At 47.6% G+C, this 16,244-nt stretch overlaps 1 protein-coding gene across 7 annotated transcripts in view; it reads left to right on the forward strand.

The window, feature by feature from the left end:
- The window catches only part of DYSF (dysferlin), a 221,544-nt gene that overhangs the window by 17,456 nt on the left and 187,844 nt on the right, over positions 1-16,244 (forward strand). For 4 of the 7 annotated variants that reach the window (XM_063077907.1, XM_063077908.1, XM_063077911.1 and 1 more), the window contains exons 1-2: positions 4,916-5,112; positions 16,098-16,153. In XM_063077907.1, the coding sequence (XP_062933977.1) occupies positions 5,022-5,112; positions 16,098-16,153 (147 nt within the window). In that variant the 5' untranslated portion in view covers positions 4,916-5,021. Of the gene's footprint in view, positions 1-4,915; positions 5,113-16,097; positions 16,154-16,244 lie in introns of those variants that run through there. The other 3 variants (XM_063077909.1, XM_063077912.1, XM_063077914.1) reach the window with 1 other exon arrangement.

A 16,244-nucleotide genomic window follows, 5' to 3' on the forward strand; every position in this document is an offset into this window, starting at 1 on the left:
CTAAGAAACAGTTCTTTTCCTGCTCCATACTTCAAAGCTGTTGCCTGTAAATGAGGCAGCCTCTCCTGCCAAGGGCAAAGTGGCGGTCACCCCCCATGACTGGCCAGCAGCAGCGGTCCTGCCTTAAGAGACAGCAAGAGGAAGGTCCACAAGTTTCCTGGCTGCCTAAGGCCCAGTGGCCGCCTTTTCCACCTCAGCTACTCCGCGCTAACCGCTGCAGCCACCGCCATCTTGAAGAACAGCATCGGGTTCTCTTTTTTAATCCAGTCAGCCAGTGAGTCTTTTGATTGGGGAATTTAAGCCTTTTACATTAAGAGTTGTTATTGAAAGGTGTTGATTTCTTCCTAGCATTTTATTGATTATTGTTTGGTTGTCTTAGGTATCTTTTGTTCCTTGCTTTCTGATTTACTGTTTGGTTTCTGTGTTTGTTGGTTCCTTAGGTTGTAGATATCCTTTTTGTTTGTTTGTTTTCTCTTCATGAATGCCATTTTTATTATATTAGTTGGTTTTGATTTTTCTTGGGGTTTTATGGCAGTGGCAGCTATTTTTCAGGAACCAAAAACCCAGTACTCCCTTGAGCATTTCTTGTAAGGGTGGTCGTGTGGTGGTGAACTCCCGCAGTTTTTGTTTGTCTGAGAAATATACTATTTGCCCTTCATTTCGGAAGGATAGCCTTGCAGGGTAGAGTATTCTTGGCTGGCAATCTTTGTCTTTTAGTATTTTGAATATATCATCCCATTCCTTTCTAGCTTTTAGGGTTTGTGGTGAAAAGTCTGATGTTAGTCTGATTGGGGCTCCCTTATAGGTGATTTGACGCTTCTCTCTTGCAGCTTTTAAGATTATCTCTTTGTCTTTGAGTTTTGCCAGTTTGACTGTAACATGTCTTGGAGAAGACCTTTTTGCGTTCAATACGTTTGGGTATCTTTGAGCTTCCTGGATCTGAAGATCTGTGACTTTTCCTATACCTGGGAAGTTTTCTGCCACTATTTTGTTGAATATGTTTTCAATGCAATCTCCTTTATCCTCCCGTTCTGGAATACCCATGACTCGGATATTTGAGTGCTTAAGGTTGTCTGATATCTCTCTCAGATTTTCTTCAATGCATTTGATCCTTTTTTCTTTTTCTTTTTGTCTGCTTGTGTTATTTCAAACAGCCCATCTTCAAGTTCAGAGGTTCTCTCTTCAACTTCGACAAGCCTGCTGGTTAAACTCTCCGTTGTGTTTTTTATTTCGTTGAATGAATTCTTCAGTTCAGCAAACTCTGCTACATTTTTTTTCAGGGCATTGATTTCCTTGTACATTTCTTCTTTCAGGTCGTGTATACTTTTCCTCTTTTCATCATGTTGTCTAGCTGAGTTTTCTCGTATCTCATTCAGTTTCCTTAGAATTATCACTTGAAATTCCTTGTCAGACATTTCAAGGGTTTCTTGTTCTATAGGATCTAGAGTTTGAGATTTATTAATTTTTGGTGGTGTACTTTCTTGATTTTTTGTATTTCTGGTATCTTTTCTTTGATGTTTATTCATTGTGGCAGGAGGTTTCACAGTCCACAGGTTTGACACTTTTGTCTGACTAAGATGTTGCTGGGGTTGCCGATTTGGTATGGCTACCTCAGTGTCTGCTCAGTTGGCCACTAGTGCCTTGCATGTGTGGTTGCCTTGGGTCTTGGGCCTCTTTGGGGAGCCACCTCTCTGGTCAGCATGGACTCGGCCAGGCTGCTGGATCACGGCGTGGTACCACAGGGTGTGTGGTCTCTGCTGAGCTTCCACCTCCCCTGCTGGACGTCTCCCTGTTCCACGCACACTGGGCTGGGCTGCTGGGATGTGTGGAGGCACTGCAGAGCGTGTGGTCTCTGTGGAGCTTCCCCTTCTCCTGCTGGACACCTCCCTCCTCCATGCGCACTGGGCCGGGCTTGGGATGGAGCCAGGTGGCGGCAGTGAAGCCTACCTGCTGGGTCACACGACTGCGGCCCCACAGGATGTGTGGTCTCTGTGGAGCTTACGCCTTCCCTGCTGGACATCTCTCTACTCTATACACACTGGGCCGGGCTGCTGGATCGCACGGTGGTGGTGTGATCTCTGTGGAGCTTCTGCCTCCTCAGTTTTAGAGGCTAGGAAGTCCAAAGTCCAGGGAACACAGCTGGTGAAGGCTTTCTTTGGTGATGAAGTTTCTGAGGCCTTTTCCCATAGATGCTAAGGGGCAGAGGAAAGCAAATGCTGTAGCAATGTTCGTTCTGAATTCAGAACTAATTCTGAACCCTACAGTGCCTTTAGATGTGGTTTCTGCCCTCTGTTGTCTCTACCCCATCACCATGAGCTCCCTGAGGGGAGGGATGTGATTGGTTCCCAGGGCCTAGCACAGTTCCAGCAAGTCTGAGGTGACAGATAGTGGGTGTAGGGTTTGTTTATTCTTTCAGTCAATCATTTAGAAAATATTTATGAAGAACTTACTTTTTGTCAGGTACTGTTCCAGGTACTGAGGAGACAGCAGTGAATAAAAGAGACAAAAATCCCTGCCTTAGGCTAGCTGGATAGCTCAGTTGGTTAGAGCACAGTGTTGTAACACCAAGGTCAGGGGTTCAGATCCTTGTACTGGTCAGCTGACAAAAAAAAAAAAAAATCCCTTCTTGGGGTAGACATCAGAAGATGGAAAAGAAATAAGATACACCACATAGAAATTGGTGCTAAAGAAAAATAAAACACTTTTTGCAATTTTAAATTGGATGGCCAGAGGAGGTTCCATGTGAGTGGATAGCTGAGGGAAAGGGAGGGGTAAGCATTACAGTCAGCAGGAACAGCTAGCAAAACCCTGTGGAGGCACAGGCCTGAAATGTCTGAGGAACAGCCAGAAGGCTAATGTGCTTGAAGAAGGTGGGTCCTGGAGAGAGGGGCAGGAGAGGGGGTCGGTGAGGACAGGCACGGTGTTGAAGGTCACATAAAAGACTTTGGGTTTTGGTTGGAGAGAGATGGCAGCCATCAGAGGACTTTGAATTAAGGAGTGACACTGGGTCACACTGACTGTGGGGGCCGGGACAGAGCAGGAGATAGGCAGAGAGTCTGTTGCAACACTTCAGGCAAGCGAAGACAGTGGATTCAAGTAGGACGGTTACAGTGGAGATGGTGAGAGATTCTGGACATACTATGAATGAAAGCTGGTGGAATTTGCAGTTTTGGTGACATTATGGGGTTGAAAGCATGGCTGGATGGGTTCAGGAGAGAATGGAGGAGAAAGATTGGTGATAGAAAGTACGGAGAGTGCTTTCAAAGGCCATTGTTGCAAGAAGAATGAAATGAGCAGTAGCTGAAGGGGACACGGGGTCAGGAGGGTGCTTTATTAACAGTGATAACATCATATTTGCATGCTGGTGGAATGATCCAGTAGATGGGGAAAGCTTGGTAATGCAGGAGAGAGGAGGGAGAACTAGTGGAGCCTTGTTGCTGAATGGGTGAGAGGGCATGGGATCTATGCCCAAGTGTGCATTTGCTCTTAGTTAGGAGTACAGATGATTCACTCGTAAAAACAGGAGGGAAGGAAGAGGATTTGGGCACAGATGCTGATGGGGGTTAGAAGGAGTCTGGGAACTGAGGAAGTCCTCTGCTCAAATAGGAAGCAAACTGAGAGTGATGATGGGCAATGGGGTATTGTGGGTTTGGGGAGAGAGAAAAGTCTGAATAGTCCTCTGAGAGCAAGGGAGGCTGACAGACCATGGAAATATAGTACAATTGCTGCAGCAGTGAGCGTCCACTTGAGTTAAGGGTTGTGACTCACTGTCAAGTGACACCGCTCAGGTGGGCTGTGGTATTCTCCAACACATCTAGTGATTAGGGTCCAGGTGTAAAGTAGGCAGACTTGCACTCACCAGGGTTATGGTTTAGCCACGTGAAAATATTTTATCCTCAAAATAACGGAGAGGAAAGGGAGTTGAGATTTTGTGCAGCAGAGTGATAACTAGTCCCTGCATTTAGGCTACGAACTTGGGAGGTGGAAAGAAGGACAGTGCCCTGTCCGATGCTAGGTGCTGAAGTGCTGGGGTATAGAGGTGAGAAGCCGGGGCGCCTGGTCTAGAAGGTCATAAGCTGGAAAAGGACCAAACATAACACGCGAAAGCATGCTGCGTGCTGTCACCGCTCCAGGCCCAGCCATAAGCAACCTTCCCCATGGTGGGGGATGGGGGTGCAGAGATTGCTGGGACGGTAGACCTGCAGGGGACGCAATGGGCGGCGGCTGGATCCCTGGGCTCCAGGGAAGGCGAGGCGAGGCGGGGCTCTTGAACACAGATCTCCGCCTCCCTGGAGGGGCAGCCCTGACTACCTTGGAGAAGCCTCGGAGGCGGGTTCGCGGGGGCTCGAGCCTCTCGGTATGTCCCGGCCCCGGGTTCCCAGCACGTCAGCACGGCCGCCTCGGCAGCCAGCCCAGCCGGCCCGAGGGGCGAGGACCTGCTCCCGGGCGGGCGTGGAGAGGAGAGCGGCGGGCAGGCCGGGGCCCGGGGCGCCGCTCCGCACGCTCCTGCTTCAGCGCTCGCAAAACTTGCGGCTCCTCAGACACACTCTCGTCCCTGTCGCTGATGTCCCCTTCCTCCCTCCCGCAGTATTTCTCGTTCCCACCCATTCGCCCAGCGCCCACGGCGGCCCGCGAAGTCGGCACCGATGCGCTCCAGGTCCCGGCGCTGTGGCCGGGCGTGGAGCCCGAGCGCCGTAGGCTCCCGTTCCGCGTCAGCTGCGCTTCCATTCCTGGCCGGGGGCGGGGACCCGCCGAGCTGGGGACCAGCGCCCCCACAGGCGCCCGTGTGACCCCCGCCCCGCCCCGCCCGCCGCGGCCTGGGCGGATCCGGGCTGGGGCCACGGGGGCGGGTCCGCCCAGCGGGTGTTCGGTGTCCTCCGTGCGCTCGCTCCCAGGAGTTGGCCACTTCTCCGCCGAGGCGCAGCGAAGGCGACGGCTTTCTTTCGGCGCGGCTGCGTGGGAGCCCGGCGCCTGCTCCGTGGGTGCCTGGACTCGGCGCTCCGGCCCGGGGCTGCCCAGCCATGCTGTGCTGCCTGCTGCTGCGAGCCAGCAACCTCCCCAGTGTGAAGAAGGAGCGGCGTAGCGACCCTGTCGCCAGCCTGACTTTCCGAGGTGAGAGCCCCGTGGCCGCTGCGCCCACGCGCGGGAGCCACCCAACACTCCGCGCGCACTGCTGGGTCTGCGGCTCCAGCTCTGGCGCTAACCCCAGGCCAGGTCACAATTTGTTCCTCTGTCAGCAGGGACAGAAACCCTAGCCCTGACTTCCGCAGAGGGGGTAATGAGGACGAAACGGCACAATAAGTGCCATAGGGCTTTGACATTTTGGAAAACTGCATAGTAGGTCAGCCATTATCACTTTTCTAAGACCGATACCCGAGGGAACAAAGTCTGAGCTCTTAGCGCTCTCCTGGGAATAAGGGTGGGTTGGAAGATGGGTTCAGAAGGTAGAGAGGACTCAGGGCCACTTAACAGCTGGGCATGTAAAGACGTCTTTATTTCATTCATTCATTCATTCACCCATCTTTATCAAATGCTGGCCATATTGAAGGTGCCATGTCTCAGTCAGGAAGAAAAGGAACAGAATAGATGGATACGGCCTTGACTCAGGAGATTTTGAGGGGTGTCGAGGGTGTTTTCCAAAATTCAAGGAACCTAAGTCCCCCCATGTGGTGTGTAGACAAAGAAGGTTTTTCTCTTTGGGGCAGCAAAGGAATGACCCACCAGGAATGACCTTCTGCACCCCTTCTCATCAGGCACCTTAGCTCCCACTTGAAGGCAGAGATTCCCACAGGAAGGGGTGTCTCCGGAGGGGAAAGGGAAGAGGAAGGATCTGTCAAAATTAAGAGGAGGAACAATAGCTGTGAGTCAGAACCCAAGTTCTGCAGAGAAAGATAAATAAGGAGAGGAGAGAAGGTTTCCTCTTAGCCAGGGGCCATAATTTGTGGCCTTGAGGAATTAAAAACATCATGTATCACAAGAGATAGTCAAATGAAGAAGGGAGGGTGGCTGGTGTTTTCAGGAGGTTTAAAAACAGTGGGGCACCAAGAGGGCTCTTTAGCTCTGACTAAGATCTCCATCGAACCCCCAAGCACCCCCAAAATAATAATGATTGATGAAAAACACAATTTGGCAAAGTGAGACCTATGTATAGCTTTTATTCTTTATTATGGGACAATTTACATTTATTTCTCTTTTGAAAAGTGTGATTTGAAACATTTTAGAAAATTTTGCTATTTTCATTGATTGGTGACATGCCTGGGTGTTCACCATGCAAGAGCAATTTCAACACAAGGTGCTGAGTTCTCCTCTGTCCGTCAGATGCTGCGTAAACCCTTATGGTATAGAAATTGTGGGGCCACCATTGTCTGGGAAAGAAATTCCCTAGGGATGCTAAGCCCCAGGGTCCCTATCAGCCTAGGTCTCTTGCGTGCTTTGAAACTCTCTTGGGTCTGTTCATAGTTCTTTCCCTGGTTCTGTAACAGTCCTTGGTGACTACTAATATTCCCATTTGGCAAATAAGGAAATGGAAACCCAGGGGAGGTAAATGATGTGTTCAGGTCAATGGTCCTGGTAAGGAACTACCAGCACTTGAAGTGGGAACTGCCCTTGAGTCAGGCAGGTGACCAAGTCCATTGAAGCCCCTCTTGACTGTTGCCCTGGCCCGGGTACCCTGAGAACATGCAGCTGCGGTCCTCCCCAAATCTCTGTATTCTCCACCGTTTACAATGCCTTACTATTTATTTGTACTGATGAGCCCATAGGAAAATGGAAATAAAATGGAACATAACATTTCCAACTCTTCAAAGTCTATTTGTCTTTCGAAGTCCAGCTGCAATGCCGCCTTCTCCAGGAAGGCACCCAGGATTTCCCTGGCCATCATTAGTCTCTCCTCACTGGAGGAGAAAGCACCGTGTTAGGGCTGCTAGTGTACTCACCCCAGCAAGCCTGTGCTCAGTACTCAGCTCCTTACTTAGGACACAGGGACTCCTTGAGAGCAGTGACCTGTCCAATTTATTCATTGGGATGTCCCAGTGCTGAGCACAGGTGGGTACTCTGTAGTGTTTGTGCCTTTCTGGCCCTGCCTCGAGCCATCTCCCAGATGTGCCTGGGTGTCTTCCTCAGTCTGGGGCATGGTCCTTATGCTTTGGAGAATGTGCTTGAAAACAGATTCCTGGGCCCCATCCATAGAGGTTCTGATCCAGCGGGTCTGGAAAGTGCTCTAAGAATTACATTTAAATGACCTGATGCAGGTCACTTTGGAACCACACCTTGAAAAAAACTCATCAGAGATGTGTTGACAGGTGAAATTAATGTGCTCCTCCACAAGGGGCATTCATGAGGGAGTTTGGGGCTGAGTTGATGCCTAGGGAGGGAAGCCATTAGAATCAGACCTAGAACCTACAGTGTGTCTAGGCTGGGGGTTCTCAAAGCTGACCCATCAGAATCGCAAGGGGAGCTTTAGAAAACATTCTTGCCAACATCCCTGATGCCACTCCTAGTTAAGCTAAATCTCTCCAGGTGGGGACCAGGCATAGGTGTTTCTGACAAATTTTCAGGGGTGTTGGATGCATAGTCAGGGTTGAGGAGCACTGAACCCAACCCCCCGTGAAACAGATGGGACTGTGGCTGGCTTGCAGAGAATCCAGCCAGCGCTGTGTGCTTGGCTCCTCCATGCAAACCAAAATGTATGGGCCTGGCCCCACTTTCCTTGCAGTTGTTCCCTGGGCATTCTAGCCTCGGATGTAATTTCAGGACCTGCCTCCTAAAATAGACTATGAGCTCTGGGAGGCTGGACTCTGAGGGCAGTTTTTCGGCTTCCTTGTCTAAGGACCTCAGGGTAGAGGCAATTAATGAATCCCGATCATTCCTTTGTTCTTGTATTAATTAGTTAACTAAAAATACCATGAGTCACTGGGCCATGGTAGATATTTTTGACTGATCATTTGTATGAATGAGCAGCTTCATTGCCTATACCATTTACTGATTTGTACCTTTCTTCTGCCCTGCCCATTTTCCTGTAATGTGATTATTTATATCCCTCTATTCATGTATTTAGTTCATTGAACAAATATCTATCGAGCACCTGCTATGTGCCTGGTGCTGTTCTAGGGGCGGGGGATGCATCCAAGAACAAAACTAGATCCCTGTGGCTTTGGAGCTCCAATGTTTTGTTTCCTTGAAGGCTGGGTGTGCTGTGTCCCCCACTTGGTAAAATTCTGCTCTGTTTCACTAGCTCACCAGCCAGGAACCCAGGAGACACTACTGATCCTTCCCCCTCTCCCTCATCTCATCAGGTCCTCTCTTCTTTCTCATGTTTCTCCAGCCTCCCCTTTCTCTCTTGGGGGGTCTCTAGATTTTGGGCAGGAGCCTGGGGGATCTTATAGAACCATCTGCATGTAGGGTCCTGTCTTCAGGAAATACTCCTGACTCACCTGTGTACGGAAGGTGGGCTGTAGGGGCGCTGGACTCTCTAAACCTGGCTTTTTAAACATTAAAAGTGACTTAAAACATTGAAAACAGCTTTCTGTTTTCTTTTTATAAACATATAATCCCTGTAAAAAATGATGAATTACAGAAAGACATGAGGCAAAAGTAAAAGATGGCCCCAAATCCTGCCACTTTGAATTAGTTTGTTAACAATTTGACATATTTCCTTCAAGATTCTTCTTTCCCCTTTTTAAAAAAGCAATTTTAGTCATAATATATAACACACAAGTGAAGTACATAAAATATAAAAGTATGACTTAATGTAGTGGTTATCCGCTATGGGCAATGTTGTTCCTCAGGGGACATTTGGCAATGTCTGGAGATATTCTGGGTTGTTGCCACTGGGGTGGGGGTGGGGGAGGTGGTGCTGCTGTCATCTTGTGGGTAGAAGCCAGGGAGGCTGCTAAATATCCTACAATGCACAGGACAGCCTCACAACACCCACAGCAAAGATTTATTTGGCCCAAAATATTAATAGTGCCAAGGTTGAGAAACCTTGCTTTAATCAGTAAATTTTGAAGGGAATACCCATGTAATATCACACAGGTCAAGAAATAAAACCTTTCCAGCCCACTCCTCCACCAGAAGTCCGCAGAACCCTCACTTTCCTCTGTAGGGGTAATCCCATCTCAGATTTTTTCCTAAATGTTTGCGTTTTTGCTCAAAAATAAATCAGGAGCATTTTTTTTTTTTTCCCTGACCAGTAAGGGGATCGCGGCCCTTGGCATGGTGTGGTCTACACCACGCTCAGCCAGTGAGCGCACCGGCCATCCCTATATAGGATTCGAACCCACGGCCTCGGAGCTACCAGCACCGCACTCTCCCGAGTGAGCCACGGGGCCGACCCCAGGAGCATTTTTTAAATGTCGGTAAATATTCTTCTACACAACCTTTTAAAACGTCTGCATAGTATTTTATTATATGAATGCACCATAATTAATTTACTCAACGCCTATTGATAAATACTCAAGTTATATCACATTTTTAATATTTATATCCAGTGCCTAAATTGTACCGTCACTGTGAGGACTAAATCTTTGTCCACATATTTAATTATTTCTTTTGGGTAAATACTAGCAGTGGAATTCAGAGGTTCTAGACATATTTAAGTCTTTGCTGCATTTCCCAAATTGCTCTTCTGAAGGTCTGTACCAGTTTCACTCTCCTATCAACCAAGAGTGAGGGCCTATTTTCTTGTAATCTTGCAAACACAAAGCATTACCATGCAAATCTTTGACACTTTCTTAAGGTTCAAATGGTATTTGTGATATTTCATAGTTATTACCTATTAGTATTTATCTCTTACTGAATTACTTTCTGTTTTAATTTGCGCATGGGGTGTGTATGTGTGTCTGTGTCTTTTTCTTAATTAGTTGCAAATGGTTTTTATATATTAAGAATATTAACATTTTATCATAGGTGTTTCCAATATATTCCCCAGTTTTTTCGGGTTTGTTTTTTTAATTGATAAATTAAAAGTATATGTAAATATCTTTCCCAGCTTTCATTGGCCTTTTGTGTTTAAAGACTACCCCTGTGTGATTGCATTCTACCATGGCCATATGTCCACTGCCCACTGCCCTTCCTGGCCACTTCTTTCCTAAACTGTGTGGTTCTATCTGGGATTTAGAAAGATAGATGCTTGCAGTGCTCTGCTGGTGAGAGTGGGGGTGACAGCTGCCCAGTTCTTGGGGTGCACAGTCTTGAGTACACAGATGGTAAGGCAAGTATCAGAGCAAGCAGAGTCCACCTACCCTTATTGTTAGGGGGGTCTGTGCCAAGAAGTGAAGCCACCTTGACCTTCCTTCAGCAGAAGCCAGGGCTGTCTTCTCCTTTTGGTTGTTTGCTGCTTGAATTTCTATCACTTCTTTGTCTTATGGGTATTCTAATGGGGGTGTCAAGAGAGTGTCCTGCCCAGAGCAAGGCCTCAGCAACCATCTATGGAATAAGTGAGAGGCTGTGTGGAGGCTGTCTGCAGGATCTGAAGGCCCCCTGCAGCTTCTTAGAGCAAGTCCTGGTACCAGGCTCATGGGCAGAAGCAGCTGGCTCACTCTCTGGGAGTCTAAAGCACCCCATCTCCCCTCCTTCTCTCTGCTCCCTCTCTAGGCAAATGACACTAGCAGCCACCCGTGCACTTTGCCTTGGTCAGAACCTGGGAGACATCCTCTGCTCCTCTCCCTTTCCCCATTTCCCGCCTGACACTGGCCAGTACACCCCAGCCCCACCGCCTGTGTCCTCACCGTCTCCCACCTGAACTTTTAAAAAAAATTGGTAAAATACACATAACATAAAATTTACCATCTTAACCATTTTTAAGTGTACGCTTATATTGTGTGCAACCATCCCCACCGTCCATCTCCAGCACTCTTCATCTTGCCCAACTGAAACTCTACCCATTAAGCACTAAAGTCCCTGTTCCCCCTCCTCCAGCCCTGGCAACTACTGTTTTACTTTGTCTCTGTGATTTTGACGACTGCAGGTGCTGCGCATGAGTGGAATCATGCAGTACTTGTGTTTCTGTGACTGGCTGAGTGATTCGGTCTGGAAGAGCACCCAGGGCTGCAGCACGGTTCTCACGGTTGCCTGCTGGCCCCCGAGTCTGCAGAGCAGTCTGGGGAGAGGGCAGAGTCCCCTCGTCCCACCCGCAGCATGAGCCGTGAGCGCTTTTATGTCTTGAACTATCAACTCTCTTCAGTCACACACGTGAAGCCACACCTCTCACGGCCAGAATTAGTGATGGGGAGAGCACAGGTCTAAATCCATGGTGAGGGAGGAACTATTTTCTGAACTGTTTCCTGATTGGCAGTTGTGCCTTCCCTTTCCTCGGCATCAGCAAATCACGTTTCTTTTCTGTCTTGCTCTTCTTGGAGGCTGCAGTGCCCGTTAGTCACCCCCTCCCTTAATGTCATCCAGAGGGTCCTAGAGTTGTCCCTTCTAATCAGGACTTAGTGAAATCTCATCGAGAGCCTTTGTTCTCCTCTTCAGGAAAGGGAGGAAGTGGAAATGGTTAAAAGACACTTAACACCGTGCTTGGCACATGGAGGCTGCTCAACTAATGCTGGCTGGGAGCACCAGGAAACGAGTTTCCAAGTGGACAGCTTGAGAGAGGCCACAGATGGAATTTTCCACATTACTCCTGTGGGGCACAGGAATCTGATCTGTGATAGGGGAGGGGAAGTGGACACTTAGCTTGCATGTCTCCTCCAAACCCTATGCAGTAGACACTCTTATTATCATCAATTTACTGCTGTGGGAGCAAGGCCTAGAAAGTTTACGATCCTCACGTAAGGTCACGTAGTAGTAGCTGTTATTTGAATGACTCCAAAGCCATTTGCCTGACCTGTGCTGGAGCCACACCAACATGGCCCACCAGGGGGTTCAGAGTGGTTCAGCCAGGGCAGGCCTGGCCCAGCGCTGAGAAGGCAACTGGAGCCCCTTCCAGGACACATCCCCTCATTGTGCCTCCTTTCGTCCTTTCTATCCATTGACACAGAGCCATACTATTAATGACTGTGTTCCCTGAGAACAGTGCTTCTATCCTCTGGCAAGGAAGTGAACTTGCAGCCAACTTGGAGAAATGAAAGGACTCATTCATTCACCATCCCGTTATTTGACACCTCTCTATGTACTAGGATGACTAACATGAGTAAGGCATGGTGCTTGCCCTCTGGAACTCACAGCCCAACTGGGGACACAGATGGAGAAGCTCATTGTTTTACCGCTGTCAAGCACATGTGGCCACAGCTTGCTGAGGGAGCACCAGAGAGACAGCAGCCATCTCTGTCTGGGAGAGTCAGGAAAGGCTTCTGAGAGGAGAGATGATGGAGCTGGACATTGAAGGATCAGGGGGAGTTCCCTAGATGTGCACAGAGGGGAGGGCTGGGGAAGTGAACTCACATTTAATGCGCATGCTATGTGCCAGGCACCTCACGCATCCTATCTTGTTTAATTTTCACAACAATCCCTTGTGGAGGTATTATGATGACCATACAGATGAGGAAACTGCATCCTCTCATGCAAAAACAACTTTTCATGAAAAAACAAAAAACATATTGGCTGGCCGGTTAGGTAAATGGTTAGAGCATAGTGCTGATAACACCAAGGTCAAGAGTTCAAACCCAGTACTGGCCAGCCACCAAAATAAATACACAAACAAACAAACAAACAAACAAACAAACAGAAAATGTACCTAGTTCACCTTGTCAGTCAAGCAGTCATGAAAGTGTTTTTACATGAAAGAATGACTGACAAACTATGGTTAGTCAGACTTGGGCATTTGGCAGATGTTTTCTTGAAAATGCACAGATGAGCCTGCCACTTCAAGGAAAACAGCTGACGTTCATCACTTGTTGCCAATCATAAAATTTGAGCTTCCAAGCAGAAACTGGAATTTTAGAAAACTTGTATCTTCAGCCTTCCCAGTACTGCAAGACTCTTCTGATGAGACTGATGGTGACATTAGTGAATGTGATTTTTTGGTATTGTATAACAAAATGTGTCAACATTTGGAAGAACTACATAACTCATTGAACAAAAATCTCCAGTGACCAATGCATGTTATAGAATCATTCAGGGATAAAAGATCTATTCAAAGTGCAAGATAGAATAATGAATTTTAATGTGACAGGGTACAAAATGTTCACCAATCTAGTTTCAGTTTACACATTGCAACTTACCTTTAAGAAGTTTAAGAACTACTACTTGTTGAGTTTAGATGTGATATCAAAGAAGGATATTTACAACTCTGAAATTTTATTAAAATATGCCTCCCTTTCCAAGTACATATCTGGCTGGGTTTTCTTCATAGTCAGTGACCAAAATGAGACATCTCAATAGATCGAATGCAGAAATAGATATGATCAGCCAGCCAGGCAGTAAAATGTTTTACACTACAAAAATGTAAAATGCTGTCACTTTTCTTTTCCTTTTGTTTTGGAAGTTGGAGTAATTTTTCATAGGAATGTCACTTATGTTAACATGTATTAGGCTCATTATTGTTATTTTAAAATTAATTACTAAATAAATATTTGTAAATGCCTCAGTTTAAATTTCTAATGTGGTAAAAATGAATACATACAAGCTACATAAGTAAAAGGTCTTTGAGGTCCTTGATAAATTTTAAGAGTGACATCCTGTGACCCAAAAGTTTGAGAACTGCTGCCCTAAGGAATCGCATAAAAAAAGTGTCCATGGTGATCTGTGTCATTCCAAAGTCCATGACCTTTTCCTACATCAATGACTTTCAATAGGGAAGGAGGGCAGAGGTTGGGAACTCACTCTCTCCCACTGGAGAAGGTTTATCAGAATCTCTGGGGTGGGGGACTCAAGTAGGCTGAGCAACTGTTTTCTATAAAATCGCCTGAGAATCCACTGAGCCCCTCTTTGCCTCCTTCCCTCAGATGATTTTCCTCTGCATTCTCTCTCTCTCTCTCTCTCTCTCTAATGCCCCCTCCTCCAAATCCCCCCACACTCCTGGCCACTCCTTGACCTTCTCTGCTTCCCTCCTCCTCTTCTCCCTGCTCTGAACCTGGCAGGGTGGGGCTGACCCTGCAGGAGGCTGTGCCTCTTCTGGCTGGATAAGCGCTGACAACGCTCAGCTTCAGAGAACTCAGGGCTCCTGGAGATGTTTCCAGAGGTTTGAGGGGCTTTCATGGCAAGGCAGGACTCTCTGAAAGCTGAGCAGTGTCCTGGACTTCTCCAGGTCTTTGAGGCCAAAGACTTCTCATTGGAGAGTCTTGCAGAGGTCGGTTGGAAGGGTAATCTTTAAGATGCAACCTACATAAAAGTTCTGTGTCTGGTTGAACACTTTCAGTCATCTTTTGAGCACCCAGTCATTTCTGTTCCTGATGTTATGGGAAAAGTCGGACACGTTTAGCCCTTTTCTGTGTCTGCCTAACACAAAGCACTGCAGAGCAAAGCTTAGTTAAATGGCTTCCCTCCTTCTTTGGGGCCCTCCACAGCTGTTTTTCTCAGTGGATCAATACCTCTTCATGGAAAGATGGGTCTCCAGCCCGGCTGGACTTAGTGAGACCTCTCTTTCTCTCTGACCTATCCACTTGGTGGCCCTTTGAGGAGGGAGGTCAGAAGCTCTGTCCAAACTCATTGTTTTGTGGATTACCCAGAGAGAGGAAGGCACCACCTGGCCCTGCAACGGACCAGGGGCTGCAACCCAGGCCCCTTCCTCCTGGCTCTGACTTTCTTATGAAAACAATCTCCCCACTCAGAGTCATAGAGCCTGGCACTAGATGGAGGTCTCCCTGTGCATCTGCCTCACTCCTTCCCCTCAGGGCTCACCTGCCCCACAGTGCTGGGGACAGGCATCCATCCCTTCATGTCCTCTGGTCCAGAGGCGCTCCGGCTGTCTGTCCTCTGGGGCTCTGTGGCTTGGGTCTTAGCCATCAGTGTTAGTTCTTATTGTCTATCCCAAAGCCATCTGCATCCCTTTGGCCATCCCTCGTGAGCCAGATGGAGCTGCCTCTGGACAGCTGTGTCAAAGAGATCCTTTCAAGGCCGTGGAGGGGAGAGGCAAAATTCACCATTTTCACCATTTAAAAGTGTACAATTTAGGTGGCTTTTAGGTTTCAGTGTTGTTTAACCACCATTACTATCTAATTTCAGAACATTTTTGTCACCCCATAAAGAAACCCCACACCCATTAATCTATTACTTCCCACTCCCATTCTCTTTTCCTCCCTCTCCAAGCCCCTGGAAACCACTAATCTGCTTTCTGTCTCTATGGATTTGCCTATTCTAGACATTTCATGTTAATGGAATCATACAATATGTGGAGGTGGATGTTTTTTAAAAAGAGAAATGGAATATTTTCTAGGAAGACTGTTCATTTTTAGAATAAAACAATTTAAAATTAAAAAACTGTATTTAAAAAGTCAGAATAACAATGACAAACTCTTTGAGAAGACTCAGCCTGGCTGTCTTCTTTTAAAAACATCTGTATTAGTCCATTTTCTGTCACTTAGAATACCTGAAACTGGGAAATGTATAAAGAAAGTGAATTTATGTCTTATAATTTTGCAGCCTGGGAAGTCCATGGTCCAGGGAACATATCTGGTGAGGGCCTTCTTGGGGGTGACTCCCTACAGGGTCCCATGGTGACGCAGGCAATCACATGGTGAGAATGGCAAGAGCTTTCCTGTGCTCTCCTACACAGCCACAAGTGCCACTCCCATGACAGCCCACTAAACCATTAACCATTACTCCACGAATGGGTTAATCCATTCGTGAGGGCATAGTCGTAACATTCCAGTCAACTCTTAAAGGCCCCACCTTTCAAAACTGCCATAGTCTGATTTCCCACCCTCTTGACACTGTTACAATGGGGATCAAGCGTCAATGAGTTTTGGGGGGACATTCAACCCACAGCAACATCCTTCTGATGGGGCTGCTGTTCCGTGGACACAGAACTGAGAGAGAGGAGTTGTGTGATTGGCGTTGGCCCTTCATTGCAGATGGTGGGATTCTCAGGGGATCCTCTGGTTTCCTAAGATTTCTTTTGGCGGTAGAGCTGACATGGGTCTAAGAAACTGAACCTGACTTGGTGGGAGGCGCGGGGTGGGATGTGTCTCTCCACTCTCCCTTTGTGTCTCTCGTAGGGGTGAAGAAGAGAACTAAAGTCATCAAGAACAGTGTGAACCCCGTGTGGAATGAGGTATGCGAGGTTTTTCACCTCCCTCCTTCTCTCTCTCTCTGCTGTCATTGTCTCTGCAGGGACAAATGAGGGGCTTATGGGGGAGGTGGCT

Source organism: Cynocephalus volans, chromosome 14 (assembly GCF_027409185.1).
Source record: "Cynocephalus volans isolate mCynVol1 chromosome 14, mCynVol1.pri, whole genome shotgun sequence".
Taxonomy (NCBI): domain Eukaryota; kingdom Metazoa; phylum Chordata; class Mammalia; order Dermoptera; family Cynocephalidae; genus Cynocephalus; species Cynocephalus volans.